At 41.4% G+C, this 25,851-nt stretch overlaps 1 protein-coding gene across 23 annotated transcripts in view; it reads left to right on the forward strand.

Moving 5' to 3' along the window:
* The window catches only part of SYNE1 (spectrin repeat containing nuclear envelope protein 1), a 414,622-nt gene extending 389,781 nt beyond the window's left edge, over window positions 1–24,841 (forward strand). For 16 of the 23 annotated variants that reach the window (XM_088795370.1, XM_088795376.1, XM_088795381.1 and 13 more), the window contains 12 exons: window positions 224–415; window positions 1,414–1,747; window positions 3,446–3,514; window positions 5,250–5,392; window positions 7,161–7,287; window positions 7,802–8,013; window positions 10,627–10,827; window positions 12,152–12,280; window positions 13,625–13,837; window positions 14,855–14,947; window positions 16,316–16,374; window positions 23,870–24,841. In XM_088795370.1, coding sequence (XP_088651496.1) covers window positions 224–415; window positions 1,414–1,747; window positions 3,446–3,514; window positions 5,250–5,392; window positions 7,161–7,287; window positions 7,802–8,013; window positions 10,627–10,827; window positions 12,152–12,280; window positions 13,625–13,837; window positions 14,855–14,947; window positions 16,316–16,374; window positions 23,870–24,110 — 2,013 coding nt within the window. In that variant the 3' untranslated portion in view covers window positions 24,111–24,841. The remainder of the gene's footprint in view (window positions 1–223; window positions 416–1,413; window positions 1,748–3,445; window positions 3,515–5,249; window positions 5,393–7,160; window positions 7,288–7,801; window positions 8,014–10,626; window positions 10,828–12,151; window positions 12,281–13,624; window positions 13,838–14,854; window positions 14,948–16,315; window positions 16,375–23,869) is intronic. The other 7 variants (XM_088795377.1, XM_088795373.1, XM_088795374.1 and 4 more) reach the window with 5 other exon arrangements.
* Window positions 24,842–25,851: the final 1,010 nt, after the last annotated feature.

The following is a 25,851-nucleotide window of genomic DNA, read 5'->3' on the forward strand; positions in this document are numbered from 1 at the left end:
TTAGCCAAAGTCTCCTTTCTGGTCTTGGAATTCTAACACTTCCATTTCCGACTCCTGATTGAAAATTTCCGTGTTTTACTTTGTAAAGCAATAAATTCTTGGCCTGTTATTGTAAACGGTAAATTCAACATCCCCTGTGTCGTTTTCCTAAGTAGGTATCTTATAATTATTCCATGTCAATGTGAGCACTAAAAATGACATGAGACTTCTTCTGCTTCCCTAGGCCTTCCAGCAGGAAATTTCCTTGAACCACAATAAGATCGAGCAGATAATCGCCCAAGGAGAGCAGCTGATAGAAAAGAGCGAGCCTTTGGATGCAGCCATCATTGAGGAAGAGCTGGATGAGCTCCGGCGCTACTGCCAGGAGGTCTTCGGGCGTGTGGAACGATACCACAAGAAACTGATCCGCCTGCCAGTATGTCACCTTCAGTCTTCCTTGCCATTGAATCTAAAGAGGATTAATGATGTGGCGTTAGGTAGCCTCGGATGGTGGGTAAGAGCCCAGACTCTGGAGCCAGAATGCTTGGGTTCCAGTCCCAGCTCTGACATGCGTTGACTACGTAACCTCGGGCAAGTTACTTCAGGTCTCTTGCTTTGGTTTCCTCAACTGTAAAGCTGGTTCGATAGCAGTAACTATTGTAGAAACAATTACTTGGGGCATGAAATGAGCTCATTTGGAGCTCAATAGGTATCTTATAATTATTAAGTGTCTGAACAATTTGGAGAGATAGATAGATAGATAGATAGATATTGATATTGATATAGATATATGTAGAGAGAGAGAGGAATCAGAAGAGTACTTGGCGCATTATAGGAGGTAAAGAAGCTTCTAGAAGAAACAAGGAGATGAACGTGAGCAATGTAAATAGTTGCTCCATTGATGAGGTTGTTTAGTTGAACTTTTTTTTCTCTTCCATTTCCCTAGTTGCTACCATAATCACATCTCTTTGTGGGGATATTATTATTAGAATATTTGGAATCTTCTGTGATAAAACATATTTTGTATCTGGGTTATAAGTCTTAAAAGTCCAGCTAAGTAAGGTTTCATGAGTGATTTCCTTATGTTTCTGATACATGCCAGTGTGCACCTGTTGTGTTGTAGCTGTGGGACTAGGTTGCCTTTACATTTATCTTATCCAATCTTATACCAGTTATTTGAAGTAGGTTTTAATATTATTTCTGTTTTACCAATGATGAAACTGAGGCTTCTGTAGGTTAACTTATGAGACATTTTTAAAAGTGATCAGAAAATTTTTATTCATTTGATGATAGGAAGTTGAAAACTTATCCCCACTGAGGTAGGAATGTGAGCCAGATAAGGTTCATTGCCAAAATTTGGTGAGAGGCAGAACCAGAAGTGGCAAGGGGATCGTCAGCTTGCCGCAGTAACACTTGCCTTGACCACATTTCTAGCTCCCAGATGATGAGCATGACCTCTCTGACCGGGAGCTGGAACTGGAGGACTGTGCACCTCTCTCGGACCTCCACTGGCATGACACCTCTGCGGACAGTGTGCTCTCCCCTCAGCCTTCCTCCAACCCCTCCCTTTCACTCGCCCAGCCCCTCCGGAGCGAGCGGTCGGGACGAGACACTCCTGCCAGTGTGGATTCCATCCCGCTGGAGTGGGACCATGACTATGACCTCAGCCGCGACCTGGAGTCCGCTGTGTCCAGAACTCTGCCCTCTGAGGATGAAGAGGGTCAGGAAGACAAAGATTTCTACCTCAGGGGAGCTGTTGGCTTATCAGGTAGGAAAGAGCTCTTCCTGTATGCCAGCTTGAAAGAAAACAAAAGGGAATGGATATTGTACTGGAAACAAGTAAGCGCAGCAGAATATTTTTTCTTTCTTCTCCCATTAGGGGAAATTGTACAGAAGGGAACAATTGGATATTCATGTGATTATCAAATACCAAATTTGGCATGGCCACTGATTTATCCCTTATATACTTATGTTCTCACTATGTGATAAACGCTTGGCTAAGTACTGGGGCACACAGTTCCTTTTCTTCTCAAAGAGCCTACACTCTAGTGTGGAACACAGACAATGAGTAAGAAATGTTTGGCACTATATTGGGCACGTGGTGATCCAAAAGCACCACCAAGGGACGACTGACCGGTCCTTGGAGGAAAGGATCTAGGGCAGGGACCCTTGAGTCGAGACCAGAAGAATGAGTGAGGCAATCAGGTGGACCCAGCAACGTTCAGAGGAGGAAAGGAGAGGGCTCCTGTCCCAGCCTTATGATTACCCACAGTGCTTTGGAGCACCTGACGTTTGTCCAGAACGACAAGGCTGTAGATTGGGAAACATGGAATGGGTTGGGAAGAGACCGTAGAAAGGCAAATCAGGACCTGGTCATAAAGCAGCCTGTTTATATGGAGAAGAGTGTGGCTCTTTTCCTGAAGGTAACGGGGAACCATAGCAGGGCTCTAAGAAGGGAGGTGATGTGATCAGAGGGATATTGTCAAAGGACCTGTCTGGATACAAGGTAGAGGGGAGCACATTGGGAGGAAAAGAGTCCAGACGGAAACATTCATGATCAAGGGTAGAGGAAGGGTGGTGGCCTGAACTAAAGAAGCAGCATAGGAAATACAGAGAATGGAAGCGATGTGAGACATCTTCAGTGTCCTCCATAAGTGACCATTGATGGAACTGGGATTGAGGCAGTTTTCTGGCTTGGGCATGTTGGTGACAGACGTGACTGCTCTCATTACTGTTTCGTCTTTACAGTACAGTCTTAACAGTCAGGCATTTGGCACCTAAAGCAGCACTGTGCAGTGTGTAGCCACTCGCCACAGTGTGTCTGTTGAGCAGTAATGTGTGACTGTGAAACGAGACTTGCTGTGTCAAACTTACTTACATGATCATACATGAATTTCAAAGAGTTACACAAGAAAGAATGTAAAATATCAATAATATTTAGGTGGATGACATGTTATAATTTGGATAGATTCGTTTGGTAAAACAAAGTATGAAAATTATTTTTATCTGTTTCTTATTTTTTGATGTGGTTCTCAGAACCTTTAAAATTACGTATGTGGCTCCCATTACTTCTGTCAGCCTGCTCCAGTGCTGCTCAAGAGTCTGACTGTCTAGATCCCCACATTGTCACTTGCTAGCTGTTGAAACTTCGATAAGTAACTTAATTCCTCTGGACCTCAGCTTTTTTGTCAATAAAATGGGAATAATACCACCCTGCTCCCCATAGGGTTGCTGTGAGGGTAAATGAGCGTTTAAAACAGCTCCTGGCTCATAAAACACTTTCAGCCAGTGTGAGCCCTTATTAGGGTCCACTTGAGGACACCTGTGGTGAGCACATGCTCTGTGTGCTCTGAGCCATCTGTCTCCAATGACTAACTTCCTTTTTTTTACCTAGGAAAGTTGTTTTCCTGCCACAAGGGAATCAATGTCAACTTATCCGTCAACTTAGACTGTGCTCTTTTTGCAGATGTAATGATCCCCGAAAGTCCTGAGGCCTATGTAAAACTCACAGAAAGTGCCATCAGAAATACCTCTGGTAGGCAGCAAAAGCCGGAGCGACCCTCTCTCCTCACCTGTAACAAGCTCTTCTCTTAGCACATCTCCTGGGCCTCTCACAGCTCTGTGGCACAAGCATGTGAAGGCAGAACCTTCCTCTCACTGCTGTACTAGGGGAAAAAACAAACAAACAAAAAACACATTTGGTTGATCCACACCAACAATAAGATTTCAATGATCAAGTGCCATGGAATAACTTCTCAGTGTGTTAAGTGGTAATCAGTCTCACTAAGAATAGACTTATCATGTCCATTAACAGCAGAAAATAGGAGACGGGAGCCCTGGTAATCAGTGTTGGTGCCCTAGCGCCCTACTTGATTGTAGCAGCTCTGACTTCATGACTTTGATGGGTCACTGACCGCTCCCTGGCTAGAGAGTCAGGTCTCGGAGCTCCTGTCCAAATCCACCGGCCTGCGTGTATGACCTAGGGCCCGCCACTCACCCTCCTGAGCTCAGACGTCACATGTTATACAAGGAATGAGACCAGATGTTCAGCTCTAAAAATACTTATACATTTATTTGATAAGTCTTACCCTATAAAATAATTTAAAATGAAAAATGTATTCCACAGTATCTTAAGACTTAGATTTTCCTTTAGGCACAGAACGATTTCTAAAACAAGAATTGAAAGAAAAATGAAAACAGTTTTGCTTAATGTTGCACTAGACAAATTGTATGTAGTTCAGTGTCAGTAACTTAGAGACAGGTGGAGAGATCAGGGTTTGAACACAGTAGAATGGTATTGAATTGCAGGATTATTAGTTAACACTTAAGTTTTGAAGGAAAACAAACGAACAGGAAGCAATGTAGCATCAATGAAATAATGACTGCCTGAGTAATCCCCAGTGAGAGAACTCTTCCATGTGTATGTAGAAGACCTGTCTTCAAAAAAAAAAAAAAAAAATCTTCATAAAGCTTACTAATATTTGTTCTGCTTTCACCCTGTGCTAGCTTCATTCTGATGATAAATGTGCTTAGCAGTTCAAAGACTACCACACACACACACACACACACACACACACACACACACACACACACATTTTGCTAAACGTTGTTACATCTCTGAAAGAAGAAAGAGCCCGCAGTTCTAGGCTATAAGTAAGAGCATGCACAGATGTAAATGCTAACATCTTAGCTTTCTCCTGGTTGTGTTTCAGATTTTAAACAAAAGTGAGTCATGGCTAGTTTGGTGTTTCCATACACATGTATCCTGAACTAGTCTTTTCTTATTTAACTTGAAGTCATGCCTTATGTGAAAGCCGCAGCCACCTGGCACCTCAGTGGCACTATCTTCTAAGATGCAAAAAGAAAGAATCAGAGGGCATATCTTTTTCTACTTCCTAAGTGACTGCGGAGAGAGCCTGAGACGTAACTGCCTCCCAGTTGTTGGGGAGCAGAAGGCAGCACCTTGGGTTTTCAGGAAGGCCTTCCACAGTTTACAACACACAGATTCTCAGGGGATCAGCTGCAAGAGGGAGCTGACGTACAAGCTGTTGGTACCTACTGCAATATCCAGTCGGCTAGGACTCTTAGTCAAATACATTCATTGGTCTGATCATTTAAACTTCTAACCCACAGGCACGTTAATACTAAACTTGCTTTATAATTACCCCCACACATGCCATTTCTGTACAGCTTTACTGAAATAATTTCTTAAACTTCCATGCATGTCAAGCTTGCAAAACTTGTAAAAATTCTTATGGTTGACAATGCAGGGGACCCCAGCACCTTAGAGTCACAGATCCGACAACTGGACAAAGCCCTAGATGACAGCCGCTTTCAGATGCAGCAAACTGAAAATATCATTCGCAGCAAAACTCCCACAGGGCCGGAGCTAGACGCCAGCTACAGAGGCTACGTGAGTATCCTGACCTCCAGAATCCGGACAAGTACTTGGAAATCAGTGTGTGACAAGGAACAGCGTGTCTGGGGCTCTCCAAACACCAGGCTTGAACTCACGAGCGTGAATGTGCAAAACAAAGCCCTGTTAGCACGTTACCTTTTGAGTCAAAGCGCACTGTGCTCGGGCCCAATAACCTATTGTAATAACCAGCCTGTTCCTTTAAACAGAGAACTTAGTGAGATCAGTTTAATTGAAAGCAACAAAATGCTTTAGCTCCTGCAAATGATTAGGCATTTTTCCCAAATTCAGCTAAGAATTTTGAGACCACAGTTGTCCTCAGGGCAGCAGATTTTAGCTACTAGATGACTAACACGGAATCTTTTTAGTTCTTTTCCTGGGTTTATTGATTCACTGAGTGGCCTTGGGAATATTTTTATCATGCGTCTTCTGGAAAAAATAATTCCAGCAAGAGGGATATATGGGAAAGATGGCGAGAGATTGTGTATATTACCACGTCTTTTTTTAAAGCTTTTTGTGAAGTATATAATGACTTTAGTTGCTCTGCTCAACTTACCGACCACATAATTTTCCCCAGAGAACTACCTATTTTCCTACACATATTTAAGCAAGAGAATTTGAAAATAAATCTCTTCCATGCCTCGTATCTTCTTTTCACATACAAAAGACTGCCAAGTAAAAGGAAAAAACAACTAGTTACCTTAAGTCTAATGACAACTCACACCTCCTGTTTTCTGAAACCAGAGAAGAGAAGCGTACTGGTTATATATGCCAATGTGCATAACCCCATGATTCTAGAAGAGAGATCAAGTGTGAGTTTATTTCCTGTCCAACTTGTCCTGTTCTACTGACTTCTATTATAGCAAAATGTCTTTCTCAAAATAGTATAGCGTTTCCTGATGACCATGCTGACATCACTGAGATTATACTCAACCTCAATCAAAAGTAATCAGTCACTTAATAGCATTGTGATTTGTTAAAAGCTTTGACAGATAACTTTATGGTCAGTATAGCAGGGGTGCTGAAATGATTTGTTCTTTTAATAGTGTGCGTGATATAAAATATGGAGTTGGAAGCTTTTCCTTCTATGTGAGAATGTATTCCCTTAATGCCTATTCAACAATGCTTAAGTTTTCTCATGAAACAGCTGGCTTTACTATTTATTCCTTTATGCTTTTAAGTACTTTAATTATTTAATGCAAAAAAATGTTCCATTGAGATTTGTGGTAATACGGTTGTTCCCACATTTCAGTTTAAGAAAGAGGGAGCAACTTGCCAAAAAATTGTATGTTTTAATGCCAGCTGAGGGCTCTGAGTTTTAAATCCCAGATGGATTTAGTCTGTCTTGACTCGTAAATGTAAAAGAAATTTTGAGGACTTCTCATGCAAAACCACATACGCGAAGTATATCCTCAAGGCATTGCTTTATGTATATATGAAGGTGTCACATATTTGAGAAGCATGTTTTTGAACTTGACCTTTTTTCACTCTTTTATTTTTTTAAATTTTGTATAATGCTAAGTGTATTATGTTTATTTTTGGCATTTTGTTTTGTTTTATTGGCATTCAGTATTATTTTATATTAATTTCAGATGTACAGTCTAGTGGTTAGAAATTTATATTAAAAACTTGACCTTGTTTAGGCAGAGTGGCACAAAGAAGTAAAACACAGCCACTGTCCTTTTTGAGGAACCACAAAGACATTTTCCCCAGAAGCTCTTGCATGCGTGAGAATGTGAGAATTTTGTTTTCTGTGTCTAAACAGATGAAACTGCTGGCTGAATGCAGTGGCAGTATAGACTCCGTGAAGAGGCTGGAACACAAGCTGAGGGAGGAAGAAGAGAATTTCCCTGGCTTTGTTAACCTGAATAGCACTGAAACCCAGACAGCTGGTAAGTGAGTACTGCTCAATTTGAGACACAGTGAAAGGGAAGATTCTGAAACACGTTGCTGCCCCCAAGTTTCACTTGTGTCGCTTACCTCATTGTTCACTGTAGTGTCCTGAAACTTCTCTCTATGACGTCCTGTGACAGAAGAGAGAAGTGAAAAGCATCACTTTTCTTTTTTTTTTTCCATGTAGCATTTATTTTAATGCACTGTCTCCAGCATACGCTATATGTATGCTCTCGGAGTTCTAGAAGAAACCAAGAGTTGAATGTTATCTTCATAAAGCTCTTTATAGTGGTAAACCCTATGTAGCTTTTTTTTTCATTCTCTGTATCCTTCAGAACGCAGATAGGAAAAACACAGCCATGACGTTATTTACAGCTGACAACAATATAAATGCCCAGTGGAATTACTTTTCTCTCCGTTGCTATTTAACCACTGAGGCATGTTTCAAGCATTTCCTAAACAGTGTGTGGCGAGAAAATGTGTTGCTATGCTGTACCTGTCATGTCTTGCCAGGTGTGATTGACCGATGGGAGCTCATACAGGCTCAGGCCCTGAGCAAGGAGCTGAGAATGAAACAGAACCTCCAGAAGTGGCAGCAGTTCAACTCCGACCTGAACAACATCTGCACCTGGCTGGGGGAGACGGAGGAGGAGCTGGAGCAGCTCCAGCGCCTGGAGCTCAGCACCGACATCCAGCCCATCGAGCTCCAAATAAAAAAGCTCAAGGTAGCTGTTCTCGCCCTTTCCCAAAGCAGCCCGACAGAAAGCTGCCACGCGGAACGCCTGGTCCGATGAGGCCACCAGCTCTAGCAGTTCTGCTGTGACACAGCAGCAGAGAACTTTGCAACATAATGGGACACGAGTGCTCTCCTTTCCCTCAGCCATCCCCAATCAGAGTGTTTATAGAGAAGGTTTAGAAGGGCAGAAAGATGGACCACGTTGGAGAACTAGCTCCCATGTAAATAATCATGTGACATAATGAACTGGGACTTCCAAAGTGACCAATTAAAATTTCATGAACCATCCAGGTACCCCTGGGACCTATTTAACCTCTTTTCAGGGAAATAGAGATATTACCAGGTTCCTACAAGTCTATATCTCGAGCTGGAGAGGAATCCTCTCCAAGACAATCTGTGCGAGTTTGTGGAGACCTAATTGAAATCATTTAACATTCTAGAGTCAGCAGAACTTCTGAAATAGTCTATGGTAATGGCAGAAGCAATTTTCAGTGTAATGAATAACACAAAACAAAACTGTGGAATAATTGTGCTAAAACACCTGGCATTTACCCGTATGGCTTTAATACACAAGCGTTTAGTACACAAACTTCCTTGAACGCTCGCTCTCGGTATCTTAGAAATCCCCCTTAGCCCAGCTATTGAGATGCATCAATATGCAGAGACTTCTGTAAGCCTGCTGTGATGGAGAGCTCCATGTCTTTGTACTGGCGCCTCTGGTTCTGTCTTTTTGTCTGGGGAACCTCAAGATGTACTCTTCCTCAGAACGGAGCTACCCAGGCTCTCCAGGCTCAAGGATTACACACATTGTTCCTGCGTTTCTCTGGTTTCAGCGTATGCTACTTCTTTGGGGGTAATGTTTCTGCAGCTTGCTTTTGTGGTGGTTGTGCTTTAAATTTTCAAATAGAGAAATAAGCCTTCTCCACAGACGTTCAAACGTCTTCTTTAGAGGAGCCTTTGCACCAGCCCCATCAGTTTCAGCATGAAGCATCAGATGGGAGAGGCAATTCACATTATCTGGATTATAAAATGCATTTTTCTCTAGAGTACTTAAATTACTTTAGTTCCTCTCTGGGAAAGTGTAAGGCAGTGTTGCATTAAAACCACATTTCTTTCTTTCTTTCTTTCTTTCTTTCTTTCTTTCTTTCTTTCTTTCTTTCTTTCTTTCTTTCTTTCTTTCTTTCTTTCTTTCTTTTTTTTTTTAAGATTTTATTGGGGAAGGGGAACAGGATGAAGCAGATGCTGGCCAGAGCCTGAGACCTAAGCAAGTGATTAGGGTGGAGAGTGAGACCTTGACTCTCAGGCTGTGTAATGAGAAAAAGCCACCATCCTCTGCCCCCCTTCCTGATAACCCTGTCTGTTTTCTGAGGATAAATCAGTGGAATAACCAAGTATCCTTCCATAATATCTTTTGATCTTATTCTGTCTCTGTGGTTGGATCTACATTACAGCATGTTAAGCATCTACTGAAAAGTGAAAAATTAAGACAAGTTGGAAACCTCACAGAAATAGTGAGAAATGATAAGGCAATATATAGCCTGGGTAGCTGTGATTTGCAGCATCACTCACCCTAACTTGATCTGGGGATGTTTAAACAGTACCCAGCTATTCAATTATTGATACGGAATCATGTGCTCGAGTTCTTGGAATTCAGTTTTAGATTTGGGGGACATGTACAAAGTAAAAAATCAGTTGCCTGTTTTCATTTGCTGTTTTGGGTTTTTTTGTTTGTCTTTTGTTTTTTTGTTTGTTGTTGTGTGTGTAGTCAAACTAAATTGGTTAGCTGATAAAACCCCCAATCCATACCCTTTACCATCACAAGAAGGTGGCCTGGGACGCAGGTAGTGTTCTCAGCCTGCGGCCACTACCTGTGCCTGTGGAGTCAGAACAGTGGGAGGCAGGGCCCCGGCAGGATCTGCTTTCTTATCAAGCTTCCCATTTCATTCTTTTGCAGAAAACCTCAGGTATCATTGGTCTAGTGAAGCGGGATTCTTACACTAGAACAAATAGCACATTTCCAACTGCTCAGAATTACTGGAGCCAGGTTTTGTTTTGTTTTGTTGAACTCCCAATGCTCGGGGTTGAGTTGCTCATACTCCTTAGTTTGTTGCACAGGGTTATGGTTAGTTCCTGAAAAATTCCTCTTAATTTCATTTATTTATTCTTCCCCCCCACACACACACACTGGTTTTTAATCCTCATTCCTCAAACCCATGGCAACCATTCTGAAATGTGTAATGAGTATTCTTTGTTCATATGTATTCACGAAAAAAGGTAGATTTGTGTGTGTGCACATGTATTTTAAATTTTGTAAATGCTATTGTGTTGCACATATCATTCTGTGGCTGACTCTTTGGCTCTATGCCGTGTTTTGTTAAGATCTCTTCATGTTGTCAAGGGTATATCTCATCCATTTCGTTTGACTCCAGTGTGGTTCTCAGTGATGGGAACCCACTGTATCTTATCAAACTATCCTGTTAAGGCCAGTTTTAGTTAATGGATCTTTTTATTGGGGTGAAGCATTTCCAAATGTCTTAGACTATTTTTTTGAATGTTCTCATTGTTATGTTCCTTGTGTGGTTGTTCTCCTTTCTCTTTTCAGGAGCTCCAGAAAGCTGTGGACCACCGCAAAGCCATCATCCTCTCCATCAATCTGTGCAGCTCTGAGTTCACCCAGACTGGCAGTGAGGACAGCCGGCACCTGCAGGACCGCTTGTCCCAGATGAACGCGCGCTGGGACCGGGTGTGCTCTCTGCTGGAGGACTGGCGGGGCCTGCTCCAGAATGCCCTGATGCAGTGTCAGGTCCGTGGGCTGTAGGCAGGCCGTGCTCCAGAGTCAAGCATTGCCAGGGTAGCTGGGGCTGTGACTTGATCTATCAAGGTCACTAGACGAATGTGGTTACTCCCCAAAGTCAAAGCGTGAGATAAGTTTGTGACCAAACTTTTCATTTTACTGGAGAACTTGTACATGTGAACAATAGTTCGAATCAGCTCAACCCCATCTACCTCGCTACCAAGAGACTATTCCCACACATTTATCTCAGTCCTACGATTCCTTCTTTGCCTCATTCATTTATGTCACTCATTCATTCAACAGACATTTACTGAGCACAGAAGAAGACACTTCTTGAACCACAAAGTGAGCGTCACACATACTTACTCATTCATTCACAGCTCATTGGCACTGTGTGGCAGACCCTGCACAAAGAAGTCAGGGTACAGCACAGCCTCTACTCTTGGTGAAGACAGACAATACGAATGCAATTCAATGGTCAGCCAAGGTCCTTGCAGAGGATAAGAAAAGTAACTGAGAAAAGTCACTTTGGGAGGCTGCTCAGGGAGCTTCTAGGGGTCTTTGGGCTGACACTAGGAGGCTGTTTCCAGGAAGGAGAGAGAGCAAATGGAAAGTCCCAGCTGCAGGAAAGGAATTAGTGTCTTTAAGTGCAAAAAAAGAGGCCAGTATGATCAGCACGTAGTGACAGAGGCAGGGAGTGATAAGGAAGTGTGGGAAGGTGGTCAGGAACCAGATCGTGCAGGGCTTATAAATCCTGGCCAGGTGTTTGGATTGTAGTCTAAGGATGAAGGGAAGCCCTTGCAGGATGTGAAGCCTGCGTTCCAGGTTTATGTGTGTCCAAGAGTAATAGCTCGTTGAAATCAGGTACCCGAGCTGTTGTTTCACCCCCACATCCACTCCTGGCACAGTGCCTTCCACACAGGAGATCTTCAGGAACTACACATGGAATAAGTGAATAAACAAATGGATGAGTGAAGGAGATAGGCAATTGGAGTTAGGCCTTAAAAGATGGGAAGATTTGAGGACAAGGTGAAGTGAGGGGAGCAGAGTTTCTTCCTTCCAAACTATGTAATAGCCCTAGAAATTAAGTATTTTGAGTCAATTTTCCTTATGTCTAAATTTTCCCTCAAGTAATATAAACTTGATGCTTTTGGTAAGAATGTGATAAATACAACAGTGCTCATGCCTGCCTCAGAAAGGAGTTGTATATATGATCTTAAAACCAACATGTCTCTTGCAATGGTGGCAGTTGTAAAGAATGGGAATTTACACTGTGAGGGGAAGAAAGGTATATTATTCAAGATGATTTCATGCTCCATTTTTTTTGGCCTAGGATTTTCATGAGATGAGTCATGGTTTGCTTCTCATGCTAGAGAACATTGACAGAAGGAAAAATGAAATTGTTCCTATCGATTCTACCCTCGATGCAGAGATACTCCAGGACCATCACAAACAGCTTATGGTAAGATGTGTGAACTCTGGCAGCCTCTGGTTATTTTTGGCAGCGATCCATTTCATTTACCGAAAATGAATGGAGGTGGTAATAGTTTTTCTTACCTTTTGAGTGATAGTCTCTAACTTGTTCTTTCTTCGCGCCTTATCGTTTCCAATGTTTTGCGAAGCTGACGTATGCATAGAAGATGACATCTACTAGCTTTAAAATCTGGTTCTAACGTCATTGCTCAACTGTAGAAATTGTAGGTGTTCTTCATCTTAATTAGCTTGTGTTATTAAAACAGGTCTTTGGTGAATTATACTTATCTTTCATTTAAACTGTATTTGTTACATCTATGTCCCAAAAGTATATCGGGTGGTTTATAATGAGGGGATATTAAAAGAGAAAGAGAGCTCTAAGGCTTCTTAACAGGAATTAAGTGTACCAAGTTCAACAGTAACCTTAGCACCAAGTTTTCTGAAAGTGAAGACAAAAAGGGAAATGTGATGAGAGTTAAATCATTTTAATCTGCGGGAAAAAAAACCCATTCTCAAGGCGCAAGAGACTTTTCCTAGCACTAAGTTCAAAAGGAAACTTGCAGCATTTCTGTATGAATTCTTATACAAGGAACTTTGGACAACATAACATACAGTGTACTTAAGTGATTTTTATAGAGGATAAAGAAGCATATTTGAGTTCCATTAGTAGAAAATGACTTGCATTTTGTAGCTTTCCATATTTTCAACATGTTATTTCTTAACGTTTAACACTCACTAACCTAACCAACAGAATTGGTAGCTTTTAATTCAGTACCATAAAGATCTTAGAAACTGAAAGGAAATAGCTATGCTACTGCATTTTCACTAAACTTTTGACCTGAGACTGTAAGTTGTGCGTGACAAATCACCCATGTATCTTTTTAAAAATTTTGAACAGATACCAGAATATACCTAGAAATACTTGAGGTTTGCTGTATTTATGATAATGCCTTACTTTTCTCTTTAAAAGAATATCTTATGTCTCGTTTACATAATACTTTATATTTTAAGTACATTCACATATATTCACTATTTTGAACCTTTCCAATAATACTGTAGACCAGGTAGGAAGTAGTATCATCATTTTACCAAATGAGAAAACTGAGACCAGAAAGTTTCCCGGGTCTTCTAGAATGTTTTTTTGGTAGAGACAGGATTAGAGCACAGATCCCTGATCCCCGAATGCCATGGACTGCTGCTTCCTTCCTTGTGTGAGCACAGCGTCCTGCTCAGGTATATTTGCCCACTAAGTTAAAGGTACGACGTTCTGCATTGTGGAACTCTCTCCAATTATCAAAAGTTCTTAGAAAAATATTTCTTGTTATGTACACAGCAAATAAGGCATGAGCTACTGGAATCCCAACTCAAAGTGGCCTCACTGCAAGACATGTCTTGCCAACTGCTGGTGAATGCTGAAGGCACAGACTGTTTAGAAGCCAAAGAAAAAGTGCATGTGATTGGAAATCGGCTCAAACTTCTCTTGAAGGAGGTCAGTCGTCACATCAAGGAGCTGGAAAGGTTATTAGACATGTCAAGCAGTCAGCAGGTAAGCTCTACACAGACATCGTTGCGTAGCATTTCTTACAGGATCCCAGAGAAGCGTCATCTGTATCTGTTTTAGAAAGTCTTTGAATATAGTTCTTGTAAGAATAGAATGTCCACTCTCAGTCACTGCTCTTACAAGTCCTGTCTCAAAATAACAAAGCGACTCATAAACTTTTATAATAACACACTGTTTTTGATCCTTTTACACCCAAAGACCTCCTGTAATTTATTACTTATTACTACCACTGTTGTGGCATTTGATTTTACCTTGTTTATTTAAGAATTTGCATATTTTCAGTAACGTAGCTGTGGTACATCACAACCAATCATTGCATATGAGTTTTGTATTCAAACCCTAGGAGGTTGAATTCTCCTGACATAAACAGCAAATAATTCATAGAAAATGTTTCCTGCTCATTTTTAATTTTTTTTCTAAAATCTACTGCATCATGGCAGTAATGTTGCTTTTGAGAAATGCATTTGCAAGTGCAGAGATGATTGGTCAAACTTCATTCAATTGTGAAATCCTGTTATGAACACACAAACACATTGTCCTCCTATAAGAATGCAAAAGAACAACCTACTCCAAGTAATAGCGGTGCCAGAAACAGTATAGTTTCTCTGGTGCTAAAATGCAGGCTCCTGAGTGACTACTGTCTTTTGTTTTTAACTTAAATGATTTGATTTCTCTCTGGCTTGAGCAACCTGCCGCTCTAAGGTAAATTTCTTTACTTCCGCCACTTCAACTCAACCACATCCATGTCCCTAAAAATAATAAAACTACAAGTGACACAGCAATAACAAACCTAGAGTTGTATTTTCCAAAAGGGACAAACTTGTATCCAGGAAAGCTCAATACACTAGAAGAATTAGGTTCCACTTTTCTTCTAGTTGTCTGATTCTATTTTTCCCAAGGAAGGGTTTGATTTTTCTGGGGAGTAGATGGGGATGAGCTGTGTACTACAGGGCCTCATGGCTCTGGGCATGGAGTTGTCAAAAGAATCTGTTCCCCATGTAGGATTTGTCTTCCTGGTCCTCTGCTGATGAACTGGACACCTCAGAATCTGTGAGTCCTACGTCAGGAAGAAGCACCCCAAACAGACAGAGAACGGTAACTTTCCACTGGTCATTCTCAATTGGCCCATGGGAGGGAACACTGAGGAGTGACAGTGTTTGTACCTACCAGCATCCACAGCTCTTCCCCCACACCCTGACAAAGCAGGTGTCCCCAAACAGAAGAGGTGGTCACACAGGGACAGTCAAGCGCTGTTTCCTCGGCCCTGCCATGTGCCCTTCCCACTGCACTCAGGAACAGAAAAGAGCAGTTCTTTTTTTTGAAAGAATCAACATGTATGTGGTTGGCATTCAGGGAGACACATTATTTTTCTTGCTCCAAGGGCCATCTCTAGAATGGTGTTCCCTTGTCCCTTTGGTGGCTCCTCCCTTCAAACCACCACCGCCATCGTCCACCTGAAAAAACAGGCTCCACTTAAAAGGGTGCCTCAGTCAGAGGTGGATAAAACTGTGAGTGTCTCATGAGGCCATTGAATTGATAAGTGGAGGTTCTCAAGCAAAGAAGCTCCTGAGTGGTCCTGAAGGTTTTCAGTGGCTGCGCTGCCCCCAAAATGGCAGCAGCTTAAGGCGACTCATCCACGGGCCTGTGGGGGCTGCCTCACCGGCACACAAAAGACAAATTTGTCCCCTGCTACCCTCTATACTTTGATTTCTCTGTGTAATTAGAAGCTTGTTTTTTTTTCTGTTTTGTTATTTTTTTGTCCAGCTTTATGATTATATTCATTTTTATTATCGTTCTGTTTTCCTTAGTTTTTAGAAGTATTGATTTTATTTATATTTTTTTGTGATAAACACTTAAGTTCTATGCTGATAAATGTTATGATACTTTTTTTAGGATTGTTTTTTACTGCATTCACTAGTTTCCTGTAGATCCTAGTTTAAGAATGTGAAGGAAGACTGGCTTTTCGATTCAAATTTTAGCCTTTATTTAACTTGAGTATTTAACTGGTTGGGTCTTCGTCACCCTACAATGAATAATTTCATATTACCATTGTTATTTATATCTATTAAGAATTATAATACTGTTTCAGTGCTCCAGAAGATGGAAAAAAGATATGATGTGGCATGGTGTATTGAGCTTTATTTTTATTGTGAGTAAAGGAGAGATTCTTGGCTACCGTAGAGTCCCTTGTGTTTCTACCATGAAAAGTGGGGGAAAATATACCCACTGGCGTGTGGACTCTGAACCATAATTTATGTTTCCTCAATGACTAATAGCATAGATACAAATTTATTTCATTTCTCCCACAAAAGAAAAGCCAGTTTCCTTAATTCATGGGTACTGATCCTTTCGTTTGATTTATTTTTCCTTTGCCGCACTTGTAGTTTAATTTTCATCAGTAGCTTGTCCTTATTTGCCTGGACTGAACATCCTTCTTTCTTTACCCCTGTTCATTGCAAACAGCCACGAGGCAAACGTAGTGTCTCACAGCCTGGACCCTCTGTCAACAGTCCACACATCAGGTACCTTATTCTCCTGGTTTCCACACTGTTCTAGAACTGCAAGAGGATGATGAAAATTGTCCATGATTTCGGTAGACCCATCTCGGGTTTGCCTCAGGGTAGTTGAGAAGTTACTCATTTCAGTATGCACCCTTTTCTAATAAATTGGAAGAGACTTTACTAAGTGGAAAGCACAAGTAAATCTCAGAGCGTAAAATATTTGGACCCCACCAAACTTTTGTTTAACAGTACATAGGCCATCTGGTCCTTTTGATCACATGGACGTCTGTGTGCCCATAGGATTCGATACAACTGAGGGCACAGCTATTTGGGTCATGGCAGACTTTTATCATCCTCTTTCCTTCTAGATTTTACAATAAGGCAAGTAATCAATCAGTGAATGATTTTACCATTCCCAGATCCCACAAATCTGAATAAAATATACTAACATCCCCAGCTTTTTATTTTATTTTCATGTTTTATCCAGATTGTGGGTTTGGGATTCTCAAAATGGCAAGTCCTAATTTGGTATTATTTAAAATTTCTCTCAGCACCTTCTCTCTTCTGCTTCCCCCACCATTCCTCTTCAGCCAGCACACTCAGTCACTCACCTTCCTGACACTTGGCAAGCTCTTTCACTCTGGAAGCAAGAGCAGCCCGTGCTCCTGCCCGGCCGCCTCCGGGGCCCCCCTCACCACTGCCATGCTGTGCTTCACGCCTGGCTTCCAGCAGCCCCTCGTTTCTGCCGTTAGCGGTGTTTTGCCTTCTTTGTTGTTGGTGTGATGTCTGTGCAACCCTGCCCCTTCACTAATCAGTTCCTGTTTCCCCAGACAACTGTCTAAAAATGAAAACACTGCCCTCGGAGCTGATTTTTCATTCCAGTCCCAAGCAGTTCACTGTTAAAAGTAGTTTGCCCTGCTGGAAATGTATCACCACTGAGCTGGAATCCTATTCCTGGAAGGAGGGTCGGGGGTGAGGGAGTGTATTAGCCACCGTAAACAACCCCTGAGTAATAGGTGTAGTTTTCCAGCTGTGTGCTGAAGGCACTGCCTATTTCCTTTGGTCATTCCCACTCAGCTGAAGTAACGCAGAACATAGTTTGATGTGCTTTCTGGTTTTAAGCTTCCCTTTACTATGTTTTGTTTTATTTGATTGTTTTCGTTCCCTTTGGTTTGGTTTGAAGACAATTTTTTGGGGGGTGGGGAGGGTTGGTCCATGACAAAATATCAATAATGAAATACGAGTGGAGAAAAACTCATAGGGATTTTTGAAGATAACGATGGACGTCTACAGGTGCTCTGATGTTTTTTCAGCCCCTACAAGAAAACAAGAAAAGCAATCGTACTATAGACACATCATTATTTTATATGGTCTGCCTTCTCCCCATAAATTGTCGATGTACCACGAGCAGACATGAGGAATATTCCCATAGCATTCCTTTTCAGATACCAGAGATCAATTCTCTGGTTGACATAAATGATGGTAATAAGAAGGGGGAAAGGTCTCACACTGTTATGCACCACCAATCGCAACCACTTTGGGGGTTTCCAAGTATTGCATGGGTCTGTTACCCAATTCTTCCAGGCAGCCGCGCAGGTTTTCTGAAAATGTCAAAGATATTATTTTTTAAGGCAGCGAGCGTTTCAACATGTCTCCTCCTAGGGCTTTGCAGCTGCGACAGCTGCATTCTCACTGTGATGTCCCCAGGCGCCTTTCAGCTCTGCTCTGTCCAGCGCTGTCTGTTAACATCTTTCTGAGCACACAGCACAATGTTTACTCTGCTACTTAGAGGGCTTGGATACAAACGATCTTTGCCTGAATGGCAAACTTCATCAAACACCTTGGCAGACAGGTTGTGGTTGAACATTCCTGGACTCCTTAACTCCTTGGCACCTCTGTTTGGGGTGCACCCAACCCTGACAATGAAATGCAGCGTGCTGGGAAAGAATTCACTTCACTCACAATCCAGGCTGTCACGGTGTTCCCGCATACTGAGACTTGAGACTACCTTGTGTTTGATCTTGCACTGGTCCAGCAAATTTGAAAGGTTATTGCAGAAGCACAAACGGTTTCGAATGTTGACCCCGACAATCTGCAATAGGAAAATATTAGGCATGCAGTCTTCCTGAGAGAGGAAAGAAGCTGAGTTGGGAGAAACTGGGTATTAATTTGGAGGGAGGGATTCTTTTTGTTGTTTAAAGGCGGATATTAATAATATCAGTTGCTTGCTTGCTATATATTTCAGGTTGATATTATGGTCACTGTTCTGTGTCTTCTTATATAAGATGCTAAGTCTACATATGGATAGGCCCTGGCCCTGCACAATTAATACAATATGGTTCTTGCCAGTAAAAGACCCGAATGTGTTAGAATCTAGATTTGCCCTAAATCAATTACAAGAAGCTCCCCAAGACTCCTTAAAATTATAAACATTTGAAAAGAGTCTGTGCAAGCACTCACAATAACTATTCATAATTTTTTAGATTAAGTATATTTAAGAAACATGCTTTTTGAAGCAATGTTTATCAGGTCCACCTGGTACTTTTCTTCTCCTTTCGACTTAAAATTTTCTGGCCTGATCTCCAGTGACTCTTTAAAAGGAAGTGCAGTAGGTTTTATTGCATGTACAGCAGGCTTCACTGTAAACACTAGTCAGTTTCTTGTGGAATTTTTTTCTTCAAGGCTTTACTTCCAGACTCCGCTCTGAGGATCGATTTATTCAAAGCATTCAAAGAGCATCAGCCTAGAGCAATCTTGCTTCTACGTTAGGCCAGTCATATAGGGCTGAGGACAGCTATAGGGTAAGGCCCCAATTTGTTGCTTTTATAGTTGAAGTACACATTCCCAGTGTTTCCCAAGAACAATCAGGCACTTTGGGAAATGCATCACATCTCTGAAGCACTGCTAGTTAATCAGGAATGGTTCCCTGGGAGAAAAGACTAAATCCAGGCAACTCTGAAGAGTAGGAGTCAGCACACCCTTGCTTTAATAACACAGATAATAATAAGTTGCTGACATTTATTCAGCACTTCATGTGTTTTAACCACCGTGCCAAGCATTGTATATCTGTTACCCATTTCACCCTCACAACATCCCCATAACATGGCTAAGTCCCTAGTTTTACAGACAAGGACCTTGGGATTTGAGGCATGAAGATTTAAGATTTGAACCCAGGTCTACCTGACTCTGGGTAGATCCCAGCTTGTTAACCACCCTACTCTAGCGAAGGCTGTTAGTGGGTGGAATACTTTAAACAACAATTCCAGGGCTTAGGCTACCACAGGCTGCCTGAGATAGCTGAGGACCAGCCAGAATGTTCATTCTGGAATAAGAGAAGACTGAAACCCAAACGGATTCTGGAAATTTGTGTTCAGAACCACATATCCAGGGAACAAAAACTGATCACACAAGACCAGGCAACAAGATCACAGACAACCTAGATATTCGCGCACAATAAATCCCTGTTTCTATACTGACAAGTGTTAGCTAACAAGTCACAAAATGAATTGCAAGTTTCTTTTCACTTGTGCTTCAATGATGTATGTACAGAATTAACCCATTTTATTCTCCTTCATTGTGTTACATTTTTCAGATAAGTCGCACTCTAGGCACACAACTCGGCTTCTCACGTCTCTTGGTCATACTTTTTTGGTCAGGCTTTTTGTGTGGTGTGTTGTTATACTGCTCTCTCCCTACCGTCTTCCTTCTCTCACAACTATATGTATTTTAGGAAAGAGGTGAAACAACTCCTGGGCAATTGTTTACCCAGAAATTTGAATGAGTGAGGGAAGTGAGAAAGATAATAACAAATGTTTGCTTATGAGAATAAGCACATTTTTGCTGGGCAGAATTATCTGAAATATCTCTATTGATTAAATTCTTTGAATAAGGTTACACATTTAATTTTTCCTTTATAAAAACAATTTCCATGGCATCTGTTTATGTAATAAGTCCATTGGAGTGTGATGAGTGACTAGTCAATACATTATCGTTGACCTTTCCCTTGTCAAATTTCCCAGGACTCTTGAAACTGAGGTGATTTTAGGTCAATAGACACACATTAAAAGTACCTTTTTTACCCTGGTATCATTAACCTGTTGATACTAGAAGCTCCAAAACTTTGGGCATGTTGAAATCCTGGTTATTGCACCACGGGGGTCGCATTTTTCCCAGTAGACAAATTGGTCATTTCCAAGAGCAGTCAACTGCATGGCAGCTCACTAAGCACTCTGTGTTCTCTTCCTCCCTGTCCCAGCCCATTACTTGTCCTTGGGTAGGCATTCTTCAACATGAGAAGGCACGTGCTAATTAACTTTTAATAAGGAATGCTCTGATGCTGTTAAATGTGCCATGTCCTTCAACAGACTCCATTATAACATAGGAACCCATATTCCCATGATGATGATCTTTCTAGTTGTTCTCAGAAGTCAAAGGGCACCCTGTGTTTTGATCTTGATCTTTGGCTTAATTGTTCAAAGAAGCTAATCATTGATAAACAAGGGCTATTCAGCACTGTCAGTCAGATTGTATTATCAATTTTATGCATAAATCTACCCATCACTAATGTCCTTAAATGTTTCCTAAAGAGAAGTCGGAAATCTCTCATTTTATTTAAATATCGAACAGTGAAGAAACACGGAGCTCTCTTTTGTGCTCTTGTTAGAACTCATCCAGTGACAGGCGGTGAGTGTTGTTTGCCAGGGAATAGGGTAAGGGAAAGAGAAAGATACTGTGAAGAAAATTCAACCCAGAGTTCACGGGCAACTAGCCCATCATTTCTAAGTCACTTTAAGGCAAACCATTGAGTTCATAACCCATCAGGACCCAAATGATTTTAGGATATCAATGCCCCCCTCCTCTTTGCAAATGAGAAACTGGAGGCCAGACCAGAGACACTAAATTACTTGCCCGAGACTGTGCAGCTGTCTCAAAACAAAATGCCCACTTGTCCATGTCCTGCATTGAGGATCTGGGCAACACTGTGAAGCCTTCTGATTAAAGACATTGATTTTCCACATGAGGAAACCACTCACTTCCAAATATTTTAGGATACAAGTACTGTCTTCTTTGCTTCTACATGTGAGATATCTGTGACATAATATGCCCTGGGTGACCTTCATTCATGTCACCAAACAAAATATGTTCTGGAGTGTGTGGCAGGCAGGCACTTTGGAACCCTGACTGTCCATTAGATCTCTTCCTTTAATTGTGGGATTTGGGGCGAGTCATTTACCTTCTCTATAGAGTCTCTGTTCTGAAAGTTAAAATCCCAGGGTTAAAATCTTAATGTTGCCACCTGCAAGCTTATGTATAATCTTGGACTGGTTACTTCACCTCTCAGCCTCTTTTGCATCCTCTATAGAATGAAGGTAATAAGTACACTGAGGACTATTGTGGGGATTACATGCGAGGACCCAAGATAAATGCAAAGTGTGTTGCCTAGTAATTAGAATGAAATGTTAACTAAGCAATTCATCTAGGAGATGGGTTATATACTCTCTAAGGCCTCCTCTCAACACGAATATTTTATAATTGGGTATCTCAAGAAGTTCCCATTTTACCCTTCCACTAATAAGTATGTGATGTACTTTTTTTATGCTCTACTCTATGTCACGAAATAGACAACTCTTCCTAGTCAGCTCATTACAGAGTAACTCCTCCGTCTTAGCATGAGGGCAGCTAATCACTTTCACCACTAGATGGTGATTGAAGGCTTGTGGCCTCTCAATTGGTAGACTATTTACACTGACTAGATGTAAAATGTATAAAACATGGAATTTCCAAATTGGAAGACCATCTAGTCTAACTTTAATGGGTTGAAGAAAAGGTTGGCACTTATAGGTGAAGTGAGTTTTTTAATGTTATACAGTCATTACCGTGTTTCCCCGAAAATAAGACCTAGCCAGACCGTCAGCTCTAATGCATCTATTGGAGCAAAAATTAATATAAGACCGAGTATATATTATATTATATTATATTATATTATATTATATTATATTATATTATATTATACTATATTACATTACATTATATTACATTATATTATACTATATTAAAGACCCGGTCTTATTTTGCTATAATATACTGTAGTAAAAAAGACTGGGTCTCATATTAATTTTTGCTCCAAAAGTCACATTAGAGCTGATGGTCTGGCTAGGTCTTATTTTCGGGGAATCATGGTAGTTGTGTCTTCAGAAAAGAAACAGTCCCAACTTCGGCCAGTGATTTGTTTTGTTTTTTTCATTACACTGTAAGAACTGTACTAGAAACCCAGTGTAATACATGGATGCTTGGGGCTTCCAGAGGACCAGTCTGTTTATCTTCCATATTTCTTGTATGGTTTTAATAAAAGAGTTTGAGTGGTCCAGCTAGAAACTTAATGTTTTCTTATGAGAAAAACGTATAGAGTGACCAATACAGTTTTCATACCTTCCTATTTCTCCAATGCCCTTAACCCTGGTGATATTACTACCTTTAGGGAATTTGTACTGGGGTAGGGGAATGTGTCTCATAGGTACACCCATTCTTTTTGCTACTGCAGTATTGTGTGTGTGTGTGTGTGTGTGTGTGCGTGTGTGCAAATGCCTCTTGTCAATAACATTTCTTTCTTCATCTTTTCCACTGGTAACCAAACAAAACATGAAGGGATGCTCACAAAGAGAAAACGGTGACACCCCACCCGGAACCTACTTCCATATTCAATATTTCATAGGCAGCCTTTGTTACGAAATCTGAAATCCATGCTTAGTCTCGTATGCACTTTAGTAGATAGGAAGAGAGACATAGATAGGAACACTTGGAACTTTGAGTAGAAGGAGCCTGCAAGGAGACAATATGTCCTCCTCAGAAAAGGAGTATCTGTTTCCCAACGTCACAGAGCTAATGAAAGACAGGATCAGCCCAGAATGTGTGTCATTCAACACCCGTGTTCTGTACACTGACCCCACTGCCTTTCTTGTTCATACAGCCTTGGAACCCACTAATGTCAGGGCCACATGCTGACGCAGTGCAAGATGAAACCAGGGTGTACTCGAAGGTTAACTAAGCCTTATGGGTCTGTGCAAAAGGACTGCGGCTGTCTTATCCTTGCTGCATGGATTTTGGCAGCAGCTAACTTTGCCTAACCACGCTCCTGCTAATCTTAAACCAAAGATGAACTGTATCGAACATCCACATCTTAATTATCCCGGATCTATTTAATTTATGTGGTGGAAAATGTGTAGAGCAGTTATCTTTTTTGATGGAAAATATTTTACCAAATTAAGGGGTAGAATTTGAACTCAATTAGTTACCTTTAATTGACTGGCTGAATGTTAATTTTTTATCAGTACGGTTTCCAAACAACTCTTCACGGGGTGGTGGGGAGATGACCTGGGCAAGCTGTGGGAGTCTGGCAGCTAAAGGCCAGGTTGGGTTGTGTTTGGCATGGTCCTTTAGCTTCCAGGAAGGTGAGAGAGCTAAAAGCAGCACCCGTCTAACATTTGAGGTATTTGAGTTCTGTCAATTCTTCTCTCAGGTCCATAAAAAGTGGCTCCGATTCCTCCCTTTCTGAGGCGCGGCCAGCACGGTCCGGCCGGGCTTTCCTCTTCCGAGTGCTCCGAGCGGCTCTTCCACTTCAGCTTCTCCTGCTGCTCCTGATCGGGCTCGCCTGCCTTGTACCCATGTCAGAGGAAGACTACAGCTGTGCCCTCTCCAACAATTTTGCCCGGTCATTCCACCCCATGCTCAGATACACAAATGGCCCTCCTCCCCTCTGAGCGAAGCAGATGTTATCTGCAGCAGCACTGGGAGCCTAAGGATTTGGCCAAAAGCAATCCCAAACTAGCAAAAAGAGGACCCGAGTCCTGGCAAATGCCCTCAGTGTGGCAGCTTTCGCTGTCCTCCATGTCCCATGTATGCAAATATGGCTTCAGAGGCAGATGATACACAATGACAGGAGGAGAGCAAATAGAAGACAGAAGGTTTGGAGGAAATATTGCTTGAAACTCTGAGCCTCAGTACTAAAGAGACTAAGAACCTGCAACGTTCCCTGGACACGTGAATCCTGGGCCTTTGGCCCATTCTATGCACATCTGGGCAGCTTTCCCGTGGTGCTGCTCCATCCATTCAATAAATGACGCTACCTGAGCGCCATGTTAGTATCAAGCAATCTACCAATCAACCAGTACTGAAGAGATTTTAGAACCTTGTAACATACAATTTTTAAGAGCTTATTGGCATCTTCCTTTTTACCTTGTTTTCCTTTTGGGCATGATAGTCTAATCTTTGCTTTAGAAGCACAAGCTGTAAATTTGAAAGGCACTTTTTTTTTTAAAGTATAAAGAAAAACTGGATGCCTGGATGTAATAAGATCATAGAAGGCTTTATGTGACAAAAAAAAAAAGTTGAATGTTATAGTAAAAAGAAGATATTTATGTATGTACAGTTTGCTAAAGCCAACTTTTGTTTGTATTGATTTCTTTGCATTTATTAGAGATACTATAAAATATTTTGTCTGTGCTTTTCTTTTCCTCCCCTAAAGAAATTACTCTAAATTTCCCTATTAAGTAGGCACTTATCAGAATGCAACCTAAATTATATTTTTTGCAGAATGAATGAAACTGAAATGTAAGTACATTTGAAAGAAAAACGGTGATTAGAGTTAGTGCCTAGTTAGACGCAGAGAACTCTGGATGATTCCCCTCTCTCTCCTCCGTCCACAGCCAGTCTATCTCCTCAACTCTTGTTTCCCACCATCTTTCATACTCTCCTCTTCTTTCTATTCCCTTTGCACAATTGGAAGCACCTCCTCTGATCTCCCAACCGAGGCCCCTCCCAAAGGTACACAGCAGCCATATGAATTTTCTTAAAGCACTCTTTTGTTCAGCTCCCTTCTTTGTTCCAAAACTGTCTATTGTTTTTCATTGTCTACCAGAAGAAACACAATTTTAATCTATCATTCAAGTCCACTTGCAGTAAGATTTGATTCTGCCTCTCCGATCTTGCCAACTAGTGGCCCTTATGAAACTGCTTGGTGCTCATGGCAATCTAATCCATTATTTAATCATTAGAGGGGGAGGATTTATATAAAACCCAGGTTTCAGGCTTCTCTTTAAAATAGAAAGTTTTGGTGGTTGGGGCACATATTCCTGACTGACAGTAATTGCTGGAACGATGTGGCTGCTGTTTCCTGAACTGTAGGAAGAGACAGATTTTACATCTGCCTTTATATCCTATCAACCTCTGTTATCACCTGTACTAGCTGGATTCCGGTAGGTATTTAATTCACAAGTCCTGCTGTAAATCAAGAATTTAAAGCACACTGAGGTGCTCACAATTAACTGAAACTGCATTCTTTAGTTTCCGTGATGCTTGTAGCCTGGGCACCTTCTCTTGAGTCCTGAGGTTTTACGATTCCTGGACTCACTGTGGACATTCTAATTCAGTCTCCGGGGGTACGGCCTGGGTGCTTGCATCTTCAACAGATGCCTGAGGTGGTTTTAGTCCTACTCACTGTTG

The sequence above is a fragment of the Rhinolophus sinicus genome, chromosome 2 (assembly GCF_057876585.1).
Source record: "Rhinolophus sinicus isolate RSI-liver-muscle chromosome 2, RSI-T2T, whole genome shotgun sequence".
NCBI classification, from domain to species: domain Eukaryota; kingdom Metazoa; phylum Chordata; class Mammalia; order Chiroptera; family Rhinolophidae; genus Rhinolophus; species Rhinolophus sinicus.